Genomic DNA, 19,396 nt, shown 5'->3' with positions numbered 1-19,396 from the left:
ATGTTTAATTTGAATAACATTCCTTTTTATTCTATGCTGGTTTCATGGAGGAGGGAAGGAACCTTTTCAGAAGCTTACTTGTCTCTTTACATTCACCCTGCTTCCTTGCTAAAGAAAGGCACTGGGAAATTGTTCTTTTTGCCCACTAAGAGTAAGATAACAACTAAATTAAATAACCTCAATCAGTAAAAATTAAAAAATAGCCATAGTGATCAATCTTACTAAAGAATAACTAAGTTTGTGGAATCCCCTTACTGCAGAATTTATAGAACAGACTTCTAAAAATCACAGGGAATTATTTAGGTATATTCTATCCTACTTTAATGAATGGTTTCAGGTTAGATAAGGCATATTGCTGTAATATGCCTACAAGTAGCAAATCCAGTCAGTCAGTCATTCCAGAGGACACCAAACTTCTTCAGAAGTAAACTGAAATTAATGGGCACCCTCATTAAAAAGTAGACTGTCTAGTCAGTCCTCTAAACCGAATCTGTGTTCAGTACAGTGGGTGGAATTCTCTACAATTAATGAAAAAACATACAGGAAGTTTATATTCTCTCCCTAGAGAGAAGCCAGGACATCAAGCATGCAATGCTACAACAGAGGTGTTTTGTGAAGTAAACTAGGAAGTGCTAGTGTAAGCAGAATTTGTAGCCAAATTATATGAATGGAAGGAACATAACGATACAGGTGTTTCACTTTTCAATGGCTTGGTAACATGGCTTTTGCTCGAGGGGAAGAGGAACGGAGCTGTAGGCAAAGCATGCTACTAGCTGGCATATCAAGCGATCTGAGGCAATACGGAGCTATAAAATGATGGGATGTTATTTGCCTTTCCTCATGAACCACATCAACATTATTACTATATGCTGCTGCTCCTAGGAGACACATTAAAGGGAGACTTTAAAAATTTTTCACAGTTTCAGTATTTCTCTCCTAAATGTTAACTTTGCTTTTCTGTGAAATATGTCTATTTCAATCTATTCCTTTGGCATTCTTCAATGGAGCTCATCAATACCTCAGTATTCTTACTGAGGCTCAGAGTCTCATAGTCACCTCATTTAGGCATAATGATCACAGATGGTACGTGATTTCTTGTGGGCCTCTCCTATCTAATTTACAAGGACAAAAACTATATCTCTGCTACTGATTATCTCTACTGAAATCCTGGAGTTTACTGTAAGTAAAATCTGGCTTCTTCTAGAAAGCACAACATATTAAAAAGACCAGGAAAATAAAGCCCTGTTTCTGCTTTCTTCTGTTTATTTCCTGAGTGGTACAAAAGGCACATACATCTGACTTAACATTTAATGCTGTCAAATAGATTAAACAAAAATGGCATAAAGAGTCATTGGGATAGGTTAAGAGGGGGAAGAAATGCCCCATCCTTAGTGCTAGGAATGAAGAAAATTAGAGGAAGTTACTTGAATAAATAAGCTGCAAAACCCTCAACTGAAAAATGAAATTCACACTGTTGTTGCTTTAAACAGCAGCAATGAAACATCTCTGAAGATTACTGTAATAAAATTAAGGCTACAAAGCAGCATCTCTTGACCTGAGAAATCTGAAGAGAGAAGAGATATCAACACATCAGCATTTCCAGCAGCATGGCAGGTAGCTTAAACAGAAAAAGTATTGAAAACACTTCTCTTGAGAACAAAAAGTTACACATACCAGGAGCCAAAGCAGACACATCCACCTCATTATGTATGAACAGTGAATGAATAAGCCCCACAAACTGACAGCACAGATGACAGACCCTATTTATATAATGGCTTTAATATCAGAGAATCATCTCCATGTAATTTTCATCTGTTTTCACATAAAAGAGGTGTATTCTTCACTTATATCAGTGGCAGAATTATCATAATTGTTTTTACATATATCTTAAACACACGAGCGTTTGTGCAGTATCACAAAGAAGAAACTGTAACAGGTAGGGACTTCCATATTTCCCTACTAATCAATGTCTCTTTAATTAAAAAAGAAATTAAAAATAGAAGCTTTAGCCAAAAATAGATTTGTGGAAATTCAAAAAGATCAGAAGAAGATATTTGTGACCTTTAGAGTCCTTATGTCCTAGGCAATAAGGAAATATACTTGATAGCTAGATTTAGTTTAACATTTTGTAGGTCATAAGCAGTTGCTCTGCCACAGAAAAGGATTTTTTTTCCAAAACCGTTCTTCTGACATTTAAAAATGCTTGGTTTGTGTGTCCAGCATTGTGCAAATACAGTTAGTATAGAATATATGGAGATAAGGAAAAATTCTAGCAAGGAAAGAAAACAGTACTTGCTTGTTTGCAACTTTCCATTCCTAAGACTTCTCCCATTGCTTCTTATTTATTGCAGTGCAAATAGAAATGCATTTCCTTTAGCAATTAATCGTGCATTCACCTACTAAAACTTTCAGATTAAGTTTGCTCATTTAGTGTATTTTTTTTCCTAGTCAACTTTTCCAGTTTGAAATTGGAAAGAAAAAATGTGCATGGATGATCTTTTCTATTGTTTCCTCTCCATTCAGTGCAGAGTGAAGGTCCCCAACCTACTCAGGAGCTCACATGTTACGAAAGGATGCCTGCTTGTCCTTGGTGAGTGAGAGAGCAGAATTTAACACCACCCTAGAAATGGGACTCCCTTTTCTAGCATGCTGGCTCACTTTTCCACCAATCTGGGTGGCTGTTTCTGCAAGCCACAGTGAACACACCTACCTGTACTGTGCCTGAGCCTTCTCCAACAACACTGTCTGCTTACAAACAGACACATGAGAAGACTCTCAGATGTGAATAAACTGCTACCAGGTAAAGTTGTTTTACCAGGTAAAATCATTTATGAGTTACCACTTAATATATTTTGGGCCTTGCTGTTTCTGTCTTCTTCCTCTTCGCTCATACAAAGCACCTCAGGATATACCAACTCATATGTTCCTTTTATGGAACTAAAACTAAAGAGCATCTTAGAAAAAACATCCCAAAGATGCAAAACCGGGTTTAGGATTAAAATTAGAAATAATATTTTCAATCACTTTATCAAGTGTTACACTTAATCAATATACTATTCTCTTTATATTTTTAACCTGTGTAAGGAAATAAAATCAGTAATTTAAATATCAAGCATGTTAATGGATTTTTAAAACCATACTTACAGAAAAAACAGCAGCCAGAGTCTCAACAGCACCAGTACTTAGTGTAACATAGGGAATAGTTTCATGACTGATCCCAGCTTCACTGAAGATATTGTTTGTGTAGTACCAGATCTGTATCAGAGATAATAAAATGAGTTATTAATCATTATGGATTGAACTACAATATATTGGTATTCAATTCAACCACCTAATCTGCCAGAGGCCAGACTTGTTAAACCCCTGAGCGCTCTCAAATGACCAAGGGCTGGACAAGGGACAGCAAATGAAGGGAAGGTACAAATTCCAGGATTAGTCACAAGGCCGCTGTCCTTCTGCTTGCAGAACCAGGCAGAATTACAAACAGCTTTAACTCGATTTAGCTTAATTCACTTTAGGAGTAAATCAAAGAAACTCACTTTAAACTTGAACAAGAGGATACAAATAGGTTTCATGTGGCTGAGCCACGTTGCTTAACCAGCAGGTTTGTGTGGCTTTATGGAATACTTTAATGGCACATAACAACAGAGGAGAACACAAGAAAGAGATGTTGAGAGGCACTGAAGGAGCTGCTCGGTTTTGGATAGAAGGTGTGAGATTTATCTCTAGTTTAACGTCACTGCAGTGTGGACATCAGCAGTCAAGTCATTCCCCCAATGTTTCTTTATTATCCACAGAAAGAAAAGATATTTTTAGAATGAGAGTTGCTTGGTGAAAAGTAAAAAGCTGTTTTTAGGATGAAAGAAATCATAGGCTAGAAGTAGCTGTCACTAATGGAGAGAAACACGGGTTACATAGCTTAGAGGAAGTCAATCACGTTTGGTCAGTAAAACCATATCCAGTGGTGACAATATCCAGGCAGAGAATAGTAGCAATATTCTAAAATAACAAGTCTGGTAATCATTAAAGCCCTATTCACATCACAAATAAAGTTTGAAAACCATAGAATATTTGTGTTTGACTGAAGGTGACAGCAAAGAACTAGCCAAAGATTTTGGCTGCCAAAAGCATAAAAGAAGGAGAGACTGCCTTGGAGAGTGAAAATATAATTGATTTACTAGAGAAAATGAAACAACTGATTATCAAAAGAAAATAAAGTTCTAAATCACAGGTAATTTACCAGTGACAACAAAACTGAAAGCCAGAGATAATGATGGCACTAAACATAAAAGTAGTGGTGATATTTTTTCCCCATATGCTGTCCATGGGACACACCCTAACAGAGTTAAACAAAAGATTTGTCTGATGAATGGGAGTGTTATGATCACATGAGGAAAATCATGCTACCTGCTAGCATATTATGCACATGCTACATCTGTTCATCAAGATACTAACCCAAGAATTTTGTAAAACAAAAAGTAACTCTAAATTCCAAATTAGCCCTTCAGCAAAGCTGCTTGTCCCAGATCAAAGAAGAAAATCCAACTCATCTTACATAAAACCAAAGCAAAATAAAACACCAGTGATAAGTCACCTTATCACCCTACAGATAAGGAGAAGCTGACTGAAGACTTTTATGCCTACTGCTGACACATCAGCTCGCACCAGAGCAGTGATGAGAATAATATCAGCAAACTTCTCTATATGAAGTAATCTGCCTTCATGTAGCACGTGCTGGTGTTAGCTGACCATTGGCCTGCTGATACAGAGCACAGACTGAAGCAAAACCAAGTTCTCTCTGAAATGTTAATGCCCACTGATAATATTTTGGGGACCCAGTACAGTGACAACACATTCACTTTCCATATACCTACACAGTGTATAAGGACAACAAGGTAGGATAAGAACTGTGATAAAAATAATTGTCTTCTTCATTCTACAAGTTACAAGACTGATTTCATGCAATAAAGTTAGAAATCATGTAATTTAGGCATTTCATTATTGATTTCATTATTGATATCATTTTTGTATAGCAGCTGGAACTTCTAAAAATGATAGAGATATTCCAGGTTTTCACACCTTAAAAGAGAGGCAAAAGGCCAAAGAGTCATTCAAGCAGTTAACTCCTGCCAAAATGCAACAACTAGAACACAAGATATTTTGCAATTGTTTTTACAGAAGAGTATGACTGACCACTGATGGTAAGATTAAAAAACTCACAGAATAAAGACAGGATAAGATTCACTGACTTACTACTCTCTCTAACAGCGCAAATATAAATTAGGATAAAAATTAACAAAATGGACACATTTGAAAACTAAAAAGTGAATGTTTTTCAGCTTGTGTATCATTGAAAAGGGAAATACATTGGCAAACTTACTAGGCTAAAGATGACTGTTCTACTTTCACTTAAGTTATTTTTCTAACATGCTTTTTGTCAGCTAATGATTCCATTAGCTAACAAAATTAGCTAATGATTAGGCTAAAAGTTTTGGAGCGAAAGAGCTATTGAAAATGGTGCAGAAGGTTCAAAAACTAGATGGGCAACAACAGAGATGCAGTGTGGCACACTGCATACTCACCCCTTCCTGCCCTACCTGGTGCCAGGTATTCTCCACACCAACTGTGAAGAGCACACTGTGGTACATCTTTTGCATAGTGAAAACATTCATTGCTACTCAGATCCATCCCCAGCATAATTTCTTTCTACTTGAAATACAGCCCTCTGCCTTAAGGGGAGATCCTACAGAAGCCTAGGGATCCCACTTTGGGAATGACTCTCTTTAAAGTAATATGCAGCCGGTGAAAAGGATAAACCGGTGAAAACTTCACTATAGTTTTACTTCTTCTTTAGAACTGAGATAAAGTGGTAGAAGAAAAATGAATTTATTATGGCTTACCTATATCAGATAAATGTTATCAGATGAAAAGAGACTAATACAAAATAATTTATTTATGTCAATGTAGGTCAGACTGTCTGGTATTTTGTTAGAATTGAAAACATTATTACGATCAGAACTTCACTGTGGTTTCTGTTCCGTGTGGAAACCAACAAATGTACTGTTTTTAATCGAAACAAACTTTTATTTAAAGCAAAAGCCTTAAAAGGAAGCAAGTTTCTCAGATACCAGCAGGATGATTACAGCTGGCAATTTCCCTGGAGAACGACCTGAGATTCTCGCCTGAAAGAATTCCAACTTTCCCATATGCCCTGTCCAGATGGTGCTTGTGGAAAAGACCAGACTGCCTAACAGGGCACTACAGACAAAGCAAATGATGGGAGTGATGAGTGAGAAGGGGTGTTCACTGCCAGTTAAACCTGGCTGATGCTGGCTCACACCCAGCAGGTTGGTTCAGATGCACTCAGGCAAACTAAGACCCAGGTTCTGCAATATTTGTCACACCTGGGCCTGTCCTCTAATCTTGGAGTTTCGGGTGACTTGAGCAAGATCAGTCAGGAAACCCAAGCAGAAGAGACAAGCTGTTGAAGCCTGTTCTCTTAATCGACTGGTCCAGCTATTTCTCTTGACCTCTCATGATTTGCTTGGTTTTACCATTAACTATTACTAACAACTATTTCATGTTTAGTGGCATTGCACAGGAGGAGAAACAAAGTAATAATAAAAAAGGTAAGACTTGAAATAGCCAACTCAACACACAGGTTTCCTGACAAAGAGTTTTTCTGAGGCGTGTTTTCAGAAAGTGGCCGCCCAGTGCCACTTTTAAACAACTCTGGCATCTGTTTCAGAGTGGATATGTCTCACTATTCTCCCACGCCCCCAGTCAAGCTATGAGAGTGTGGCTTTGTTCTACCACAGAATACTGGACAATTTCTGTCATCTATTAAGGATCCTTGAAGTCACAAAACTCTTCTATTTCCTCTGAAAATTTAGCTGCTTCATTATTTGAACAGTCTGTTTCTTACTATAAGTGTCATTTTATTTCACTTATACATTGATAAGTCTTAAAAAGACTGGATGACAAGGTAACTGCTTCTTTTCTCAAAAAAAGTATCCACAATGAGGAACAAAATAGCCTGTCATTAGCTCTGAAATCCTACCATTAGAAGAAAACACCACCTATACATTTGTTATTATAGTTCACCCGCAAAATGAAAAAATCTTCTAACTCCCTTCTAGCATTTTGTAAAAAACTTTTAGACACCAGAGTTCTAATTGCATGAATCTTTTAAGTGATCTTGGACAAATTACACTGTATTTGGAGTATTAAGACTATGAGATATAGCTGTATACCTGAGATAAGCCTGAACTAGTGCTTATAGATACAAAAGCATATACAGTCATTAGCCCTGGGGGAAAAAATAGCTGTGGAGCCACAGTGAGAGGTCCTTGCAGCAGCGATAATATTGCCTTTCATGCATATGAGCAAGTAGCACATTTGAACTATGACAAAAAACCCTTTTTCTTTGAGGTGCTTCATGAGAACATGCTGCAGCAAGGATAGCTCTGGCTGGAAATAAAGAAACCGTTTTTCACTGTGTAAGTGGTGTAAACACCTGGTACAGGTTGCTCAGGGAGGTTGTGGAGTCTTCACCCTTTAACATGTTTAAAACTTAACTGCACAAAGCGTTGAGCTGACATTGAAGTTGCTCCTGCTCTGAGCAAGGGCTTGGACCAGATGAAGGGATCTTCCAAAGTAAACTGTCCTGTAATCCTCTCATAACTGGTAAAATAGGCTCAGACAGATGCAAAAGGAGACTTCTGATATCCATTAGCCTCTGACACATTAATAGTCAGTAGGATTCCCTATTGACCGTTTAATGTCTTTTTCCTCTCTTCCTCCACTTTCCAAGACAGGAATACTGAAGCAACAACGAAATCAAACATGCAATGCAACCTCTTAAAATCACTTACAGGAACTTTTGCTGACTTCTATAAGTACAGAACTGAACCTATGAAAGCTGAAATGTCTACTGAAAAAACTATGGATAAACATGGGGCATATCAGACCAGAAAGAGAGAATTTGAGTATCAGAAGTGAAAGCTGTGCACTTTCTTTGCTGTACTACCTTTTCATGTATTCTTTCTAAGTTAACACAATATGGCTTCTCTCATGCTTTTTTTGATCCAAAAAAAAAAAGAGAAAAGTCTGAACAATACAGATCTCTGTGGACCTTCCCATGTGCTACAGTCACAGAATCACTACTAGTAAGAAAGAGCCAAGAAATGAAAGTCAGAGGTTCCTGAATGGTATAGTCCAAACCTTGTATTAAAGGAAAGAAGCATCCCAGGAGATGCCATGGCCTGAAGGACACTTACAGCATTTAGCCCACAGAGCTGGTAGCAGCCCATGGTGACGACCACGGTAACGACCTGCCATCGCACAGCACGGGTTCTCAGGAGCTGAAGTATCGACACTAACTTGGTGTTTCTTTGGACTCGAGACTCTGCCAAAACTTCTTCTATTTCATGAGAAACATCATCTTTCCCAAGGAATCTCTGAAATGCTACAAAGAGAGGAATATGCTTTAGGCCAGACACTTGGCACTGGGTGCGTTTATAACAGACTTGTTTCTTCGAGATGGAAATGTGTTACACAAACAGGAGACAAACATGGGCTACAACCTAATTATTCTTCTGCCAACAACATCATTCTGCTCTGGGCACAATCTAGCTCATCCCTGCTATTGGTCTCAGAAACTGCAATAAGAATATAAATTATTTGTTTCCCTACAAGGTCTCCCATATTATTTCATATATAATATAGCCTAAGGTCCAGTGCAGAGTGAAAACCTTGTGTAATTTGAAAAAAATATTAATACCAAAGCAGCTCCAAACATTATTTGACTTGGCTACTTTTGCCGCCTAACAATATAGCTGAGATAGATTGGACAGAGAAGTAGTAAGATGTAAAAACTTATGAAAGTCTGGTAAACCAAGAAAAGGCAGACATTTGAAAGAAAGAGCTATTATTCTTCATGTTACTTCTAGTTTTTACTAGCATATAGACAAGAATTCAAGATGTCAAGATGATTAATATTAGAAAGAATCACCCAGAGCAGTTCAGGACTTTCTATTTGTCAATGCTGAAGACACAGGAGCAAATTTACATGGCAAATGTAAGCAACCAACTAACCCTCATCTCCCTAGAAACATACCATTTAATATTGCACATCAGTGACTTATTGAGATATCCTTCCACTGTGAAAAATAAAAGCTTTCCATCTCACACCTCCTCCTAGGTGTACTACAAACAGATACCTCCTAATGCATGTGGTGTATCTCCACCAGCTTTGTTTTAAAGATACTGTATATGCTGATATTTTGTCTCAATCTCATCAACATACCCCAGGGGTTGGATTTTTAAGAGGTGATTAAAATACTCATCATCTCACAATGACTGCAGAGAAACAATTATGTTACATATACCCCTGCAACAAGGCTTTGCAACCCAGTAGGATGCTAACTCTCCAGACAATCCCTTACTCAGCAGGTCACTTAAAATTGTTTTTTTTATTAAATGAATAAGTTAATTAAGTTCTCCTAAGAGCCAAATGAATTTGTTTCATCTACAGCTTTGCATAACACTGCATATAAATAAATGACCACATTTTTTAGTAAGTTTATATCCTTTTGGATCATAAAAAACACTTGGATGGTGAAGAAAGCCAAAGAAACTGACTAGTCATGGTTAAAATGTCCAGACTCTATTTAGGTTTTGAAGTTACAAAATTTTAAATTTACCCAGTAGGTAAAAAGGCCAATTAGTGGCATTTCAAAGTTCTGAGGGATAGGTCACACAAATGAACCGGTGGCCACTCTGGAGCACCCCTCTCTGCCACTTTGGTGAATGCACAACAATTCACATGCTGCCTGGCCCCCAGTCTGGTGGCACAGGGAACTAACTTGTGCTCTGGGCCAAGATTTTCTGAGGCACTTAGCGCTTCTAATGCGTTTTAATGGGCCCTATGTGACTGCTTAACAAGAAGGATGGGTTTTTTTGAGGGATGAACCACCTCTGGGTGTTGAGTCAATTCATAACATTCATATATTGTGATAACCAGTTTCTCTATGGTGAGAGGAGAGGTCAGAATTTTTAAATTCCTCAGAAACAGCACAAGATCTATCTTTGCACATAGACTGTACAATCAGAAATGAGTTAACAAATTCGGACCTCAGAACCCAGATTTTAAGCAGTTTTGTCCTTATGACACTGCCTGTTTTTTAATAAATAACATGCTAAGCACTCATTAAAATGAGTGTGATGTATTTAAAGACAGTGTTAGGAAATGTAAAAATAGAACAATGTGTGTCTGTGGTATGGTATGATAAAATAAATGTCTTGTGCTTAAATTACACTTTCCTCAGTACTGTTAGACCACTGATTAAGAAAAATTCAAGTAAAGATGCAAGCAACCAGACATATATCACCATACTCTTCTTTGAAAAGATTCTCTCAGATTTTTAAGCATCTGGTTTATCAGTGTAAACTAGGTCAGTGCACAAATTTCTTTATTTTTCCTGTCCTTGGAATTTTCAGCATTACTTTAGGGCACACAAGTCAAAAATATAGGTGCAGTCAAGTAAAAAGAAAGCAATCTGTCTTTTCTGCACAAGGGAGCTTGCTGTATTTCTACAGGGACCAGGAAGCAAAAATCTGCAATTTCCAAAATTACCAAGTACAAGGCAGGAAAAAGATAAACACCTGATTTCTTTTTCTTGCCTCTGAGGCATTAAGTCAAGAGATGCCACTAGGCAACTTTGATGGATACTTAAAATTCACAGAATCACAGAACATGACAAGTTGGAAGGGACCACAAGGATCATTGAGTCCAACTCCTCACCTGGCTCCAGGACCATCCCCAAGAGTCACACCATGTGCCTGAGAGTATCATCCAAAAATTTCTCAAACTCTGTAAGGTTTGGTGCTGTGACCACTTCCCTGGGGAGCCTGTTCCAGTGCCCAATCGCCCTCTGGGTGAAGAACCTTTTTCTAATATCCAACCTAAACCTTCCCTGACACAACTTCAGGCCATTCCCTTGATCACTGATCACCACAGAGAAGAGATCAGTGCCTGCCCCTCCTCTTACCCTCACAATGAGGTCTCCCCTCAGTTTCTTCTTCTCCAGGCTGAACAGACCAAGTGCCTTCAGTGACTCCTCATATGGCTTCCCCTCAAGGCCCTTCATCATCCTCATTAACTTCCTTTGGACACTCTCTAAGAGTTTAATACCTTTCTTACATTGCAGTGCCCAAAACTGCACACAATATTCAAGGTGAGGATGCCCCAGTGCAGAGCAGAGCAGGACAATCCCCTCCCTTGACTGGCTGGCAAAGGTTTTCCTGATGCCCTCAGGACACGGTTGGCCCTCCTGACTGTCAGGGCACTGCTGACACATATTCAACTTACCACTGACTAGGACCCCCAAGTCCCTTTCCGTGGTAGTGCTTTCCAGCATCTCATTCCCCATGTCTGTACAAACATCCAGGGTTGCCCCATTCCAGGAGCAGAATCTGGCACTTTCTCTTGTTGAACTTCCTATAGTTGGTGATTGCCTAATCTTCTAATTTGTCGAGATCTCTCTGTGGGGCCTCCCTGATTCTGAGGGAGTCAACTGCTCCTCCCAGTTTTGTGTCATCTGCAAATTTGCTTAGTATCACTTCCAGTCCTGCCTCCAAGTCATTTACGAAGATTTGAAGAGCACAGGGCCTAGGATGGAGCCCTGTGGAACCCCACTAGTGACAGGTGGCCAGTGTGATGTTACCCCATTCCCTATTACCCTCTGTGTTCGACCCATGAGCCAATTGCTCACCCACCACATGATGTGTTTATCCAGCTGTGGGTTGGACACTTTGTCCAGAAGGATCCTGTGAGAGATAGTATCAAAAGCTTTGCTGAAATTACCAACAAATCAAGAAAAGCTAAGAAAATGCTTTGCTATACATACACAGTTTTGAGTAGATGGTACCCAATCTGCTTGGAAAAACATTTTCCTGCTATATCTTTAATTTTCTTCCATTACCAGTTTTCAGTACCGTAAGAATCTCGATTTTATACATAACTAATGTGGAAATAAATTCTGCATTAGCAGGGAGATGGGAAAACTCAAAGGTCTTTCAATGTATGATGTTCAGTTTATTCATTTTACATTCTAAACCCCTGCATTGCTGTCACTGAGAAGCACGGCAGTCATTCCTCTCCTTGCTGCAATGACTCATTTCCCTCCGTGACTGTCTGCTTCTTTCTATAGGGAAGTCTTATTTTCATGTAGCACTTAAGGCCATCTAAGGAGCTGAAGTTCTAGCAACTTTTAGACCTTTCCCAGATTTCTATTTAATTCCCTTTGATCGACAGGTTCTAGATGCTCAGCTTTCGAATCTTGGGATGCTGTCTTTATAAACAGCAAAACAAGTGGATGGTTCCAGTCAAGGGGAAACTTTACACTTCCATTTACACCACTAGTTTATTTTCTTCTTGGCTAAGTGAAGGTGAAGCATTTGAAAGCGGTTCAAAGATCTGAACAAAATCAGTCAATACCATCTTTAAAACCAATGGGTCCTTTAAATTAACTGAAGATGGACACTCAAGAACTCAGCTACATGGAGAATGCTTTTTCCACTGCAGCACTTCCAGGATTGTGCAAAAAAGCAGTTGTTATCCTACAGACAGAATTAGCACGTAAACTTTGAGAAGAAATTTTAGTGGATCAAAATGCTACTGCATGGTTTAGAGAATAGAGCCAGCCTCAGGCAAGAGGAGGCAGAAAAAGAGAGAAGCGGTCACAGGTAGTTTGGGCTTATGTCTTTAAAAACAAACAAACAAAAATAATACAAATAAGTTGCATGAGTATTGTCATCTGTTTCCCATGGAGGCATTCACTTTCACTTCCCTGCTGATTAAGTATATTAAACACAGTGTCACACTGTTATAAAGCTGGCTGCTCTTCTGAGCAGCAGTAGACATAAGGGGTTCACCCAACCTCAATGCTTTTGAATTGACTGCAGAAATGTCCCTGTCATAACTCCATGTCAACACAAAAATAATTGATAAAATGAAAAAAACTAGTTATTTTCACATATGACTAATTTCATTAGAGTACTGGATAGCCAGAAGAATAATTTAGATGTATCTTGCTAGGAGAGATTTAAATGTAATAATGCTATTTAAATCTAGCAAAATATTTATTATCTACTAGCATGTAGCATAGCAAAATTTAAGATTAAATCTCAGTAAATATAACTGCAAGCAAAAAACTTTAGGCTTTTCCCATTTGTCACCTCCTTCCTCTTCTAAGAAAAGAACACACATATCTTCTATGAGTTATCATCGAGTTAAGGATTGCATCTTTACCTTTTTCATATGTCTGGTTTCAGAGACTATCAATAGGCCTGTTCAGGTTCACCCAAAACTAGCTAATATGTACAGGTAAAACAAACTATCCACATGCCACCCTAAAATAACACAACAGCTGGTAAACAGAGTTGTATTAAAGTCCAGTGAACCAAATATCTTTTGTAAAAGACAGGAATTTTAAGAAAAGTTTAGAAACAGACACACCACAAGCACTCCAGCTTTTGGCAGTCAGCAACCATCTGAGACGGAGCCTATACCATAAGCCAGTAAGTGGAGGAGTCACAGCTGTCTCTTCCTTTCCAATAAGAATAGTTTATAATGCTTACAGACCTACAAAATCCACAGATGAACAAAAATAAATCATATATGTCCTTGTCGTCAGTCATAAACAGTTCATTTTAATCATTTACTGAATTTGCAGTAACTTGTTGCTGGTATGAATTTGGTTTTAATATCGCTCCTGTCCATGCCCCACAAGGGGCTTTGTAAAAAATTAGCTGCCTGCTTTCTTAAATCAGGAATGGCATTGCTCTCTTATCATGTGAGAAGGTATCAACTCTAATCCATCTTTCTAAGAATTTAAATCTACACTTCTTGTTATACCTATTGTAATGCTTCTTTCATAACCACAGGGTTTATAATGTATGACTGAACATAGCAGATGAACAGATTTTGCATGTCACCAACAGATGTTACCATGACAGTTTATCTAAGTTATTTGACATAACAATATTCTTGTTCTCTAGCAAGCTGGGATGTCAGCTGAATTCGATTTTTGATTGACAAGACCTGCTCCTGTAGCTGCACAGAAAATGTAGGTTTCCTCCTTGTAACAGTATACTTCAAAAGAGACACCTCGGCTCTCCACTTGAAAGTGTTTATAACAAATGTTGTTAGTCATAAAAAGTGTTCCATTTTATCACATGACTATCACTGATTTTATTTCTATTACATCATTGCGACAGTCAGAGGTCAGGGGTGCACTTGCCATGCAACTAAAAGGCAGCTACTAGAGCTTGGATGGGAAATTACCGATGTAACTATAGCAGTAAGTTTTTCCTTTTCTTCCTGTTTCTGTCCCTGTTACTCTTCCTTCCCATAATCTCCTTCTAAAGCCCTTCTCTTCAAGCACTTAAATACCCATTTCTTCTTTGCTGTTCAGTCAGCATTATGAAGAAGGATCACACCAGTTAAATGCTAGGCATTTGCCTCCCTTCTGTTCTTACCAAGGGAGGGGAATAGTAGTTATGAGACCTGGGAGTAGAGCTGGGATGCTTGTGCCCTCTCTCCATTACCAGACTTTTAGCTTCTTGAGCAAAGCATGTTTATAGATTATGCGTTGCTCCAGTTAACTTTTCTCCTCCCACAACACATAAATCAGTTCTCCCACATTCAGCAGTAAGACAGAAATATGAGGGAGAGTTCAGCTCCTTTTGGTCTCAGGGGTTCAGATAAAGGATGATGACCCCTAGGAAGATGAGCCAAGCTCAGCTGTTAACACTGCTTTTGATAGCAGACAACCACAAGTTGAACACGGCATCTGTGGGGCTGATGGGCCAGACATCGGCTCAGCTGCCCACAGTGTGCACCACCTGCACTGCTGTAAAGGGGGTAGGAGGAGACCTGGTAAATCCCTGCTACCAGAGCGCAGGAGACACTGCTCAGCTGAGGCCTCACTACTCCTGTGTTCACAGAGCAGCTTCTCTCATTGTTTTGTGGTTTATGCTCACACATGATGCTTCCTGCTCTAACTGCACCTCTTCATTTTTTTTCATTGCTTACACAACACATTTTGGTCCTTCTCCTCCTTCCAGTCTGTTATTTTCCCCTTAAAGACATCTGCCAGAAAAGACCACTTGTATTTTGGTAGTTATAGTCTGGCTCTTTCCTGAGGCTGAGAAGAAAAACGGGGGGAATCAAAGCAGGAGCAAAACTTTGTGGAAACTCAATGACCCACATTATCCCACTTGATGTTATTGCTCCAAAACAATTAAGAAGATTAATGTTGTCAGCTCCATTTTAGGAGCTTTGACATAGATGCACATTTTAGAGTATTTCATAAAGACTAATACAGTCATCTGCATTAGATACAGCAGACCTTTTACAAAAAACAGTTTTATATTTCTCTAACAAGGTATAATCCACAGTGAAAAATACATTTGCATGAATAGCCTTGATCCATTAGGGGAAAGAAAGGGGATTTAGTCAGAAGAAAGAGTTGCATATTTCCGATATTAATATGCAGATTTAAGCTAAGAGGCAAATAATTCAAGAGCATTACTGCAGTCATCATTAAAATGGAGAATACTGCTTTGTCATTATATGACTTACAAGCAGAAGGGCATTTTAATAACTCATATCTCCTCTAGTCTCCCTAATACTTTGACTTTTCCTCCCTCATTTCTGCTGGTAATGCAAACATCCAGATGATTTGTCTTGATTGTTGATTCACTCTCCTATTTTGTGAATTCTGCTGTAGACTACACTCAAAATGAGTTTCACTCTGTACTGCAACATATCTCAGTATTGGTTTTTTTTATTCTGGAATTAATCAAGTCCAAAAGCTTGTATTGACAAGCAGTTACTTTGAAAAGGTTTTTTGTATCAGTCTTTTCATTTTTCTCAGAGTATCTAAATTTGTAGTCTTTAAGGTGGCTTATGAAAGCCATCTTCTCCTGATCAGCAAGCCAAAGCTCATTTTCCTTCAACTACCAAATACAGCAGGGGTAACTGCTCTCCTACTGCCTCCTACTCCAAAACCTACCTCCAATACCTCTGTATTATCTTTCAAATTATTTTTAGAACACGTATGCTGAAAACATCCCAGACTGCAGTTGGCCCATTAACAGCAACAGTAAATGGTGTGAATTTCAAGGCAAGTGGTGTTATTTTACTGCCATTTTTTTACAACTTTTAAACTCTACCTATGAGAGGCCCAGTTTCACTGTCAGTGCTGAGATTTCCAGGTACTGTAGCAGGAGTTGCAATAGTTCCTCATAACAAGTGTGACATTATGCAATAGCATTGCAGATGCAGACTCTTTGCCAACCATAGCTCTGAAAATACATCTACAATTTTATCAGGCAGATATCAGCCAGTTTAAACTTGGCACCCAAAGGCATTTCTTCCCAGCCCAGCCATGGTACTACAGAAGTTACTCACCAAACAGCCAGCCCCACTCTGGGTCGGTCCTGCATCCCTGCTGGGCACTCTGACCACTGCTGGCAGGCCAGCACTTTCCTTCACGGTCCCTGGAAAAGCTGTTCTCTGTCTCCTCAAATATCTGCTAACTCTGTAAAGCTAAAGAACTGTCCCCAAAGCCTTGTTACTTTTGTGCTATTTTTTTAAGCACTGAACTATATCTCCAAATGTCTGAGGCTCCAATAATCACTGAGTTCTTCATTCAACATCAAACTGAAATAATGTGGGAGTCTCTTCATTAGTGCACCATTTCTTTTTCAGAGCACTCATCAGAACAAAAGAGGCCAGTTTTTAATTTGATAAGGAAAGAAACAGGATAGAGTTGCATTAATTTTATGCTAAAAGATTATTAAATTTATATTTCAGGTGTTGATTCACACTTTGCAAGTAATTTTGCAAGTTTATGACTGAAAATGTTAAGGGTTACATTCAAATGAAGTTTTCAGGAATAATTTGTAAAAGAGTTACATTTGATATTTTGGTATTATAATCAGACTCTGTCCTTCTTTGTACATTCCTGTTTTTAATGTGTCCCTATAATAAGCAAGAACAAATTTTCAATACTCTCTCAGCTGTATTGGGACCATAGTAAATTTACTGGGGCAGAGAATACAGCAGCTGTGATCACACAAGTAAATTGTTTTATACCCAGAACCTAAAGTAAGAACAAAATATTCTGGTCTGTGTCTGTGAAACAGAAGTAACATGGAAGCACTGGAAATTTTCAGTTAAACAGATGTATGAGGTTTTTATTAGATCAATAACAAAGGTTATTGAGTTACAGAACCACAAGGTCAAACACAGTGACTACTTGGAAAAAAAAGTAGGAACTGTGTTTTTATTAATCAAACTGAAAAGACTGTAGATAAGGGAGAGTCACAACAACTGAAACCGCCTTTCACTCCCAAATGACCCCTCTGTATGGTGGCTGACGCACAACAGCAGGATGATTTGGTTAGGTCTGTATCACCACATATAATGCTATATAGGTTAGTTTGTTGAAGAATTTAATTTATAAAAACTTCAAAGCAACAGTTTATGCATAGAGAGACAAGCAAAAAAGGTGAGAAAAAGTATTGCCAGAGAATCTCTCCTATTAGAATATTCTGCTTTTAGTGTGATATCAGAATCAGATATGTCCAGCCTTCGCTCCTTTAACAAACAGCCTTTGTTGAAAGAAAGTAACATGTCATACCTTTTTCTGCCTCACTTGTGTTATGCTTTTCAAGTAGGAGGTAACGAGGACTTTCAGGAAGAAAAGGCAGAATCACGACTTGTATCAATGAAGGAAAAGCGATTGCTCCAAATAAGTAAGGCCACCGAGATTCCTGCAAACAGATACAAACATAAGTCAGTATAGTCACATATACCTTCATGTGGTCTCTTTGTCTAAACTGTCCCATAGTGATACTAGGAAGAAAAATAGCTTCAATGGGAAACACTGCAGTTTGTCATCATTCAACATATCAGAGTGATGTGTTCTTCCTGAGCTTAGCAAGCGGTTTGAACACCTCCCCCTCACATCATCTTACTCAAGGGCCAAGGAAGGCAGAATTCCAGCCATTGACCAAATAAGAATAAAAAGAGAGATACAGGAAAGTTGTGAAAAAAACCCAGCAATATATAGGATATTTTCCTTTCCTTCAGCATCAACAATTATACAGGTAAAAATATTATATATACTCATATATTCTGCAAGTCATACACACACAGAGTAGTATCAACCACAAGCTTTAAAGAAATCCTATAAAACTATTTTCATATAGTTACATATACCTTCACATTGTCTCTTTCTCTAAACTAATCGATCCAAAAAGTTGATAACACTTGAGCTAAGCTGCAGTTTAGCACAGTTTTGTGGTTCAAAAGGCAGGCAGTGACTTTTCAGCATTTCACAGCTTCTGGGAACAAACCAAGGTGGTCTCAGGTCTCACCACAAACATCTACTTAATGAAAAACAACATTTGCCTTGCAGGAACAACTGACACATAGTTGGGCGGTTTTCATATATGTTCAGAAAAGACAACACATGCAGTTCAACACGATTAGAGCAAAAGACAGCTAAGCTATAAATTTTACAAGAAAAAAAAAATATCTGGCTAGCTGTTGTGAGGTGATATTTATGAATGCTTTCTCTCACAGCCAATGATTCCATCTCTTAAGCTGGCTTCCATGCTAATTTAAGGATAAAAAACAGGTTTCATCTATTCTTCTGCCCAAAATTACAGGACCTTAAAGAAGTCCTTTGGTTTTAGAGTAGTGTAACTAAGAATAGCACATTATACTGTTTCCCACTCTGAATTAGCTAACCTACCTCAGATATTTACATGAAACACTGACAGTCCTTTTCCAAAGTCCGTGAAACAGAAAGTATTTTTCTATTGACTTGCAAATAACCTGCTGGAAGTCTCCAACAAAGACCTGAAACACCAGAGGCATCTGCAGTACCCCCACCAACGCAAAGCACTGATGAACACTCTCTGGCAAGTCCCCCATGTGGAAGCCAGGCATTTTAACCTGCCAGAGCCCCACTGCTGTGCAGATATAGAGCACAAGGTGCTGCATTATCCAGTACTATTGATGTGAATCTACTTGACTGCTAGCAGATTTCAGATACAACTTGACTTTGTTTCAGTTGATATAAAAAAAAATTATCAAAGTTGTTAACATCTTCAAATGCATTCTTAAAACCAGCTATAGAGGGTGACTTGACCCAAGCTTTTCCAGGAATAAGTTGGGAAAGACAGCAGAGAGCTCATCTAGTTCTTTGGGCTTACTCTCAAGACAGGATTCGTTCAAGCACTTAAGGAGCAAGGTGTCAGCAGTATCATTTTCTTCTACAGAGAGGCCCTCGATCTGTCCACGTTCTTCAGATATCTT

The 19,396-nt window shown here is 38.5% G+C and overlaps 1 protein-coding gene across 4 annotated transcripts in view; it reads right to left on the bottom strand.

The window, feature by feature from the left end:
- Positions 1-19,396, bottom strand: part of SLC2A9 (solute carrier family 2 member 9) — a 105,308-nt gene that overhangs the window by 38,290 nt on the left and 47,622 nt on the right. For all 4 annotated transcript variants that reach the window (XM_064653233.1, XM_064653235.1, XM_064653234.1 and 1 more), the window contains 3 exons: positions 17,712-17,844; positions 8,280-8,467; positions 3,145-3,255 (listed from right to left, as the gene is read on the bottom strand). In XM_064653233.1, the coding sequence (XP_064509303.1) occupies positions 3,145-3,255; positions 8,280-8,467; positions 17,712-17,844 (432 nt within the window). The remainder of the gene's footprint in view (positions 1-3,144; positions 3,256-8,279; positions 8,468-17,711; positions 17,845-19,396) is intronic.

Source organism: Pseudopipra pipra, chromosome 4, assembly GCF_036250125.1.
Source record: "Pseudopipra pipra isolate bDixPip1 chromosome 4, bDixPip1.hap1, whole genome shotgun sequence".
Lineage (NCBI taxonomy): Eukaryota > Metazoa > Chordata > Aves > Passeriformes > Pipridae > Pseudopipra > Pseudopipra pipra.
The sequence above is the reverse complement of the archived record's forward strand: the minus strand, read 5'-3'. Positions and strand labels throughout refer to the sequence as shown.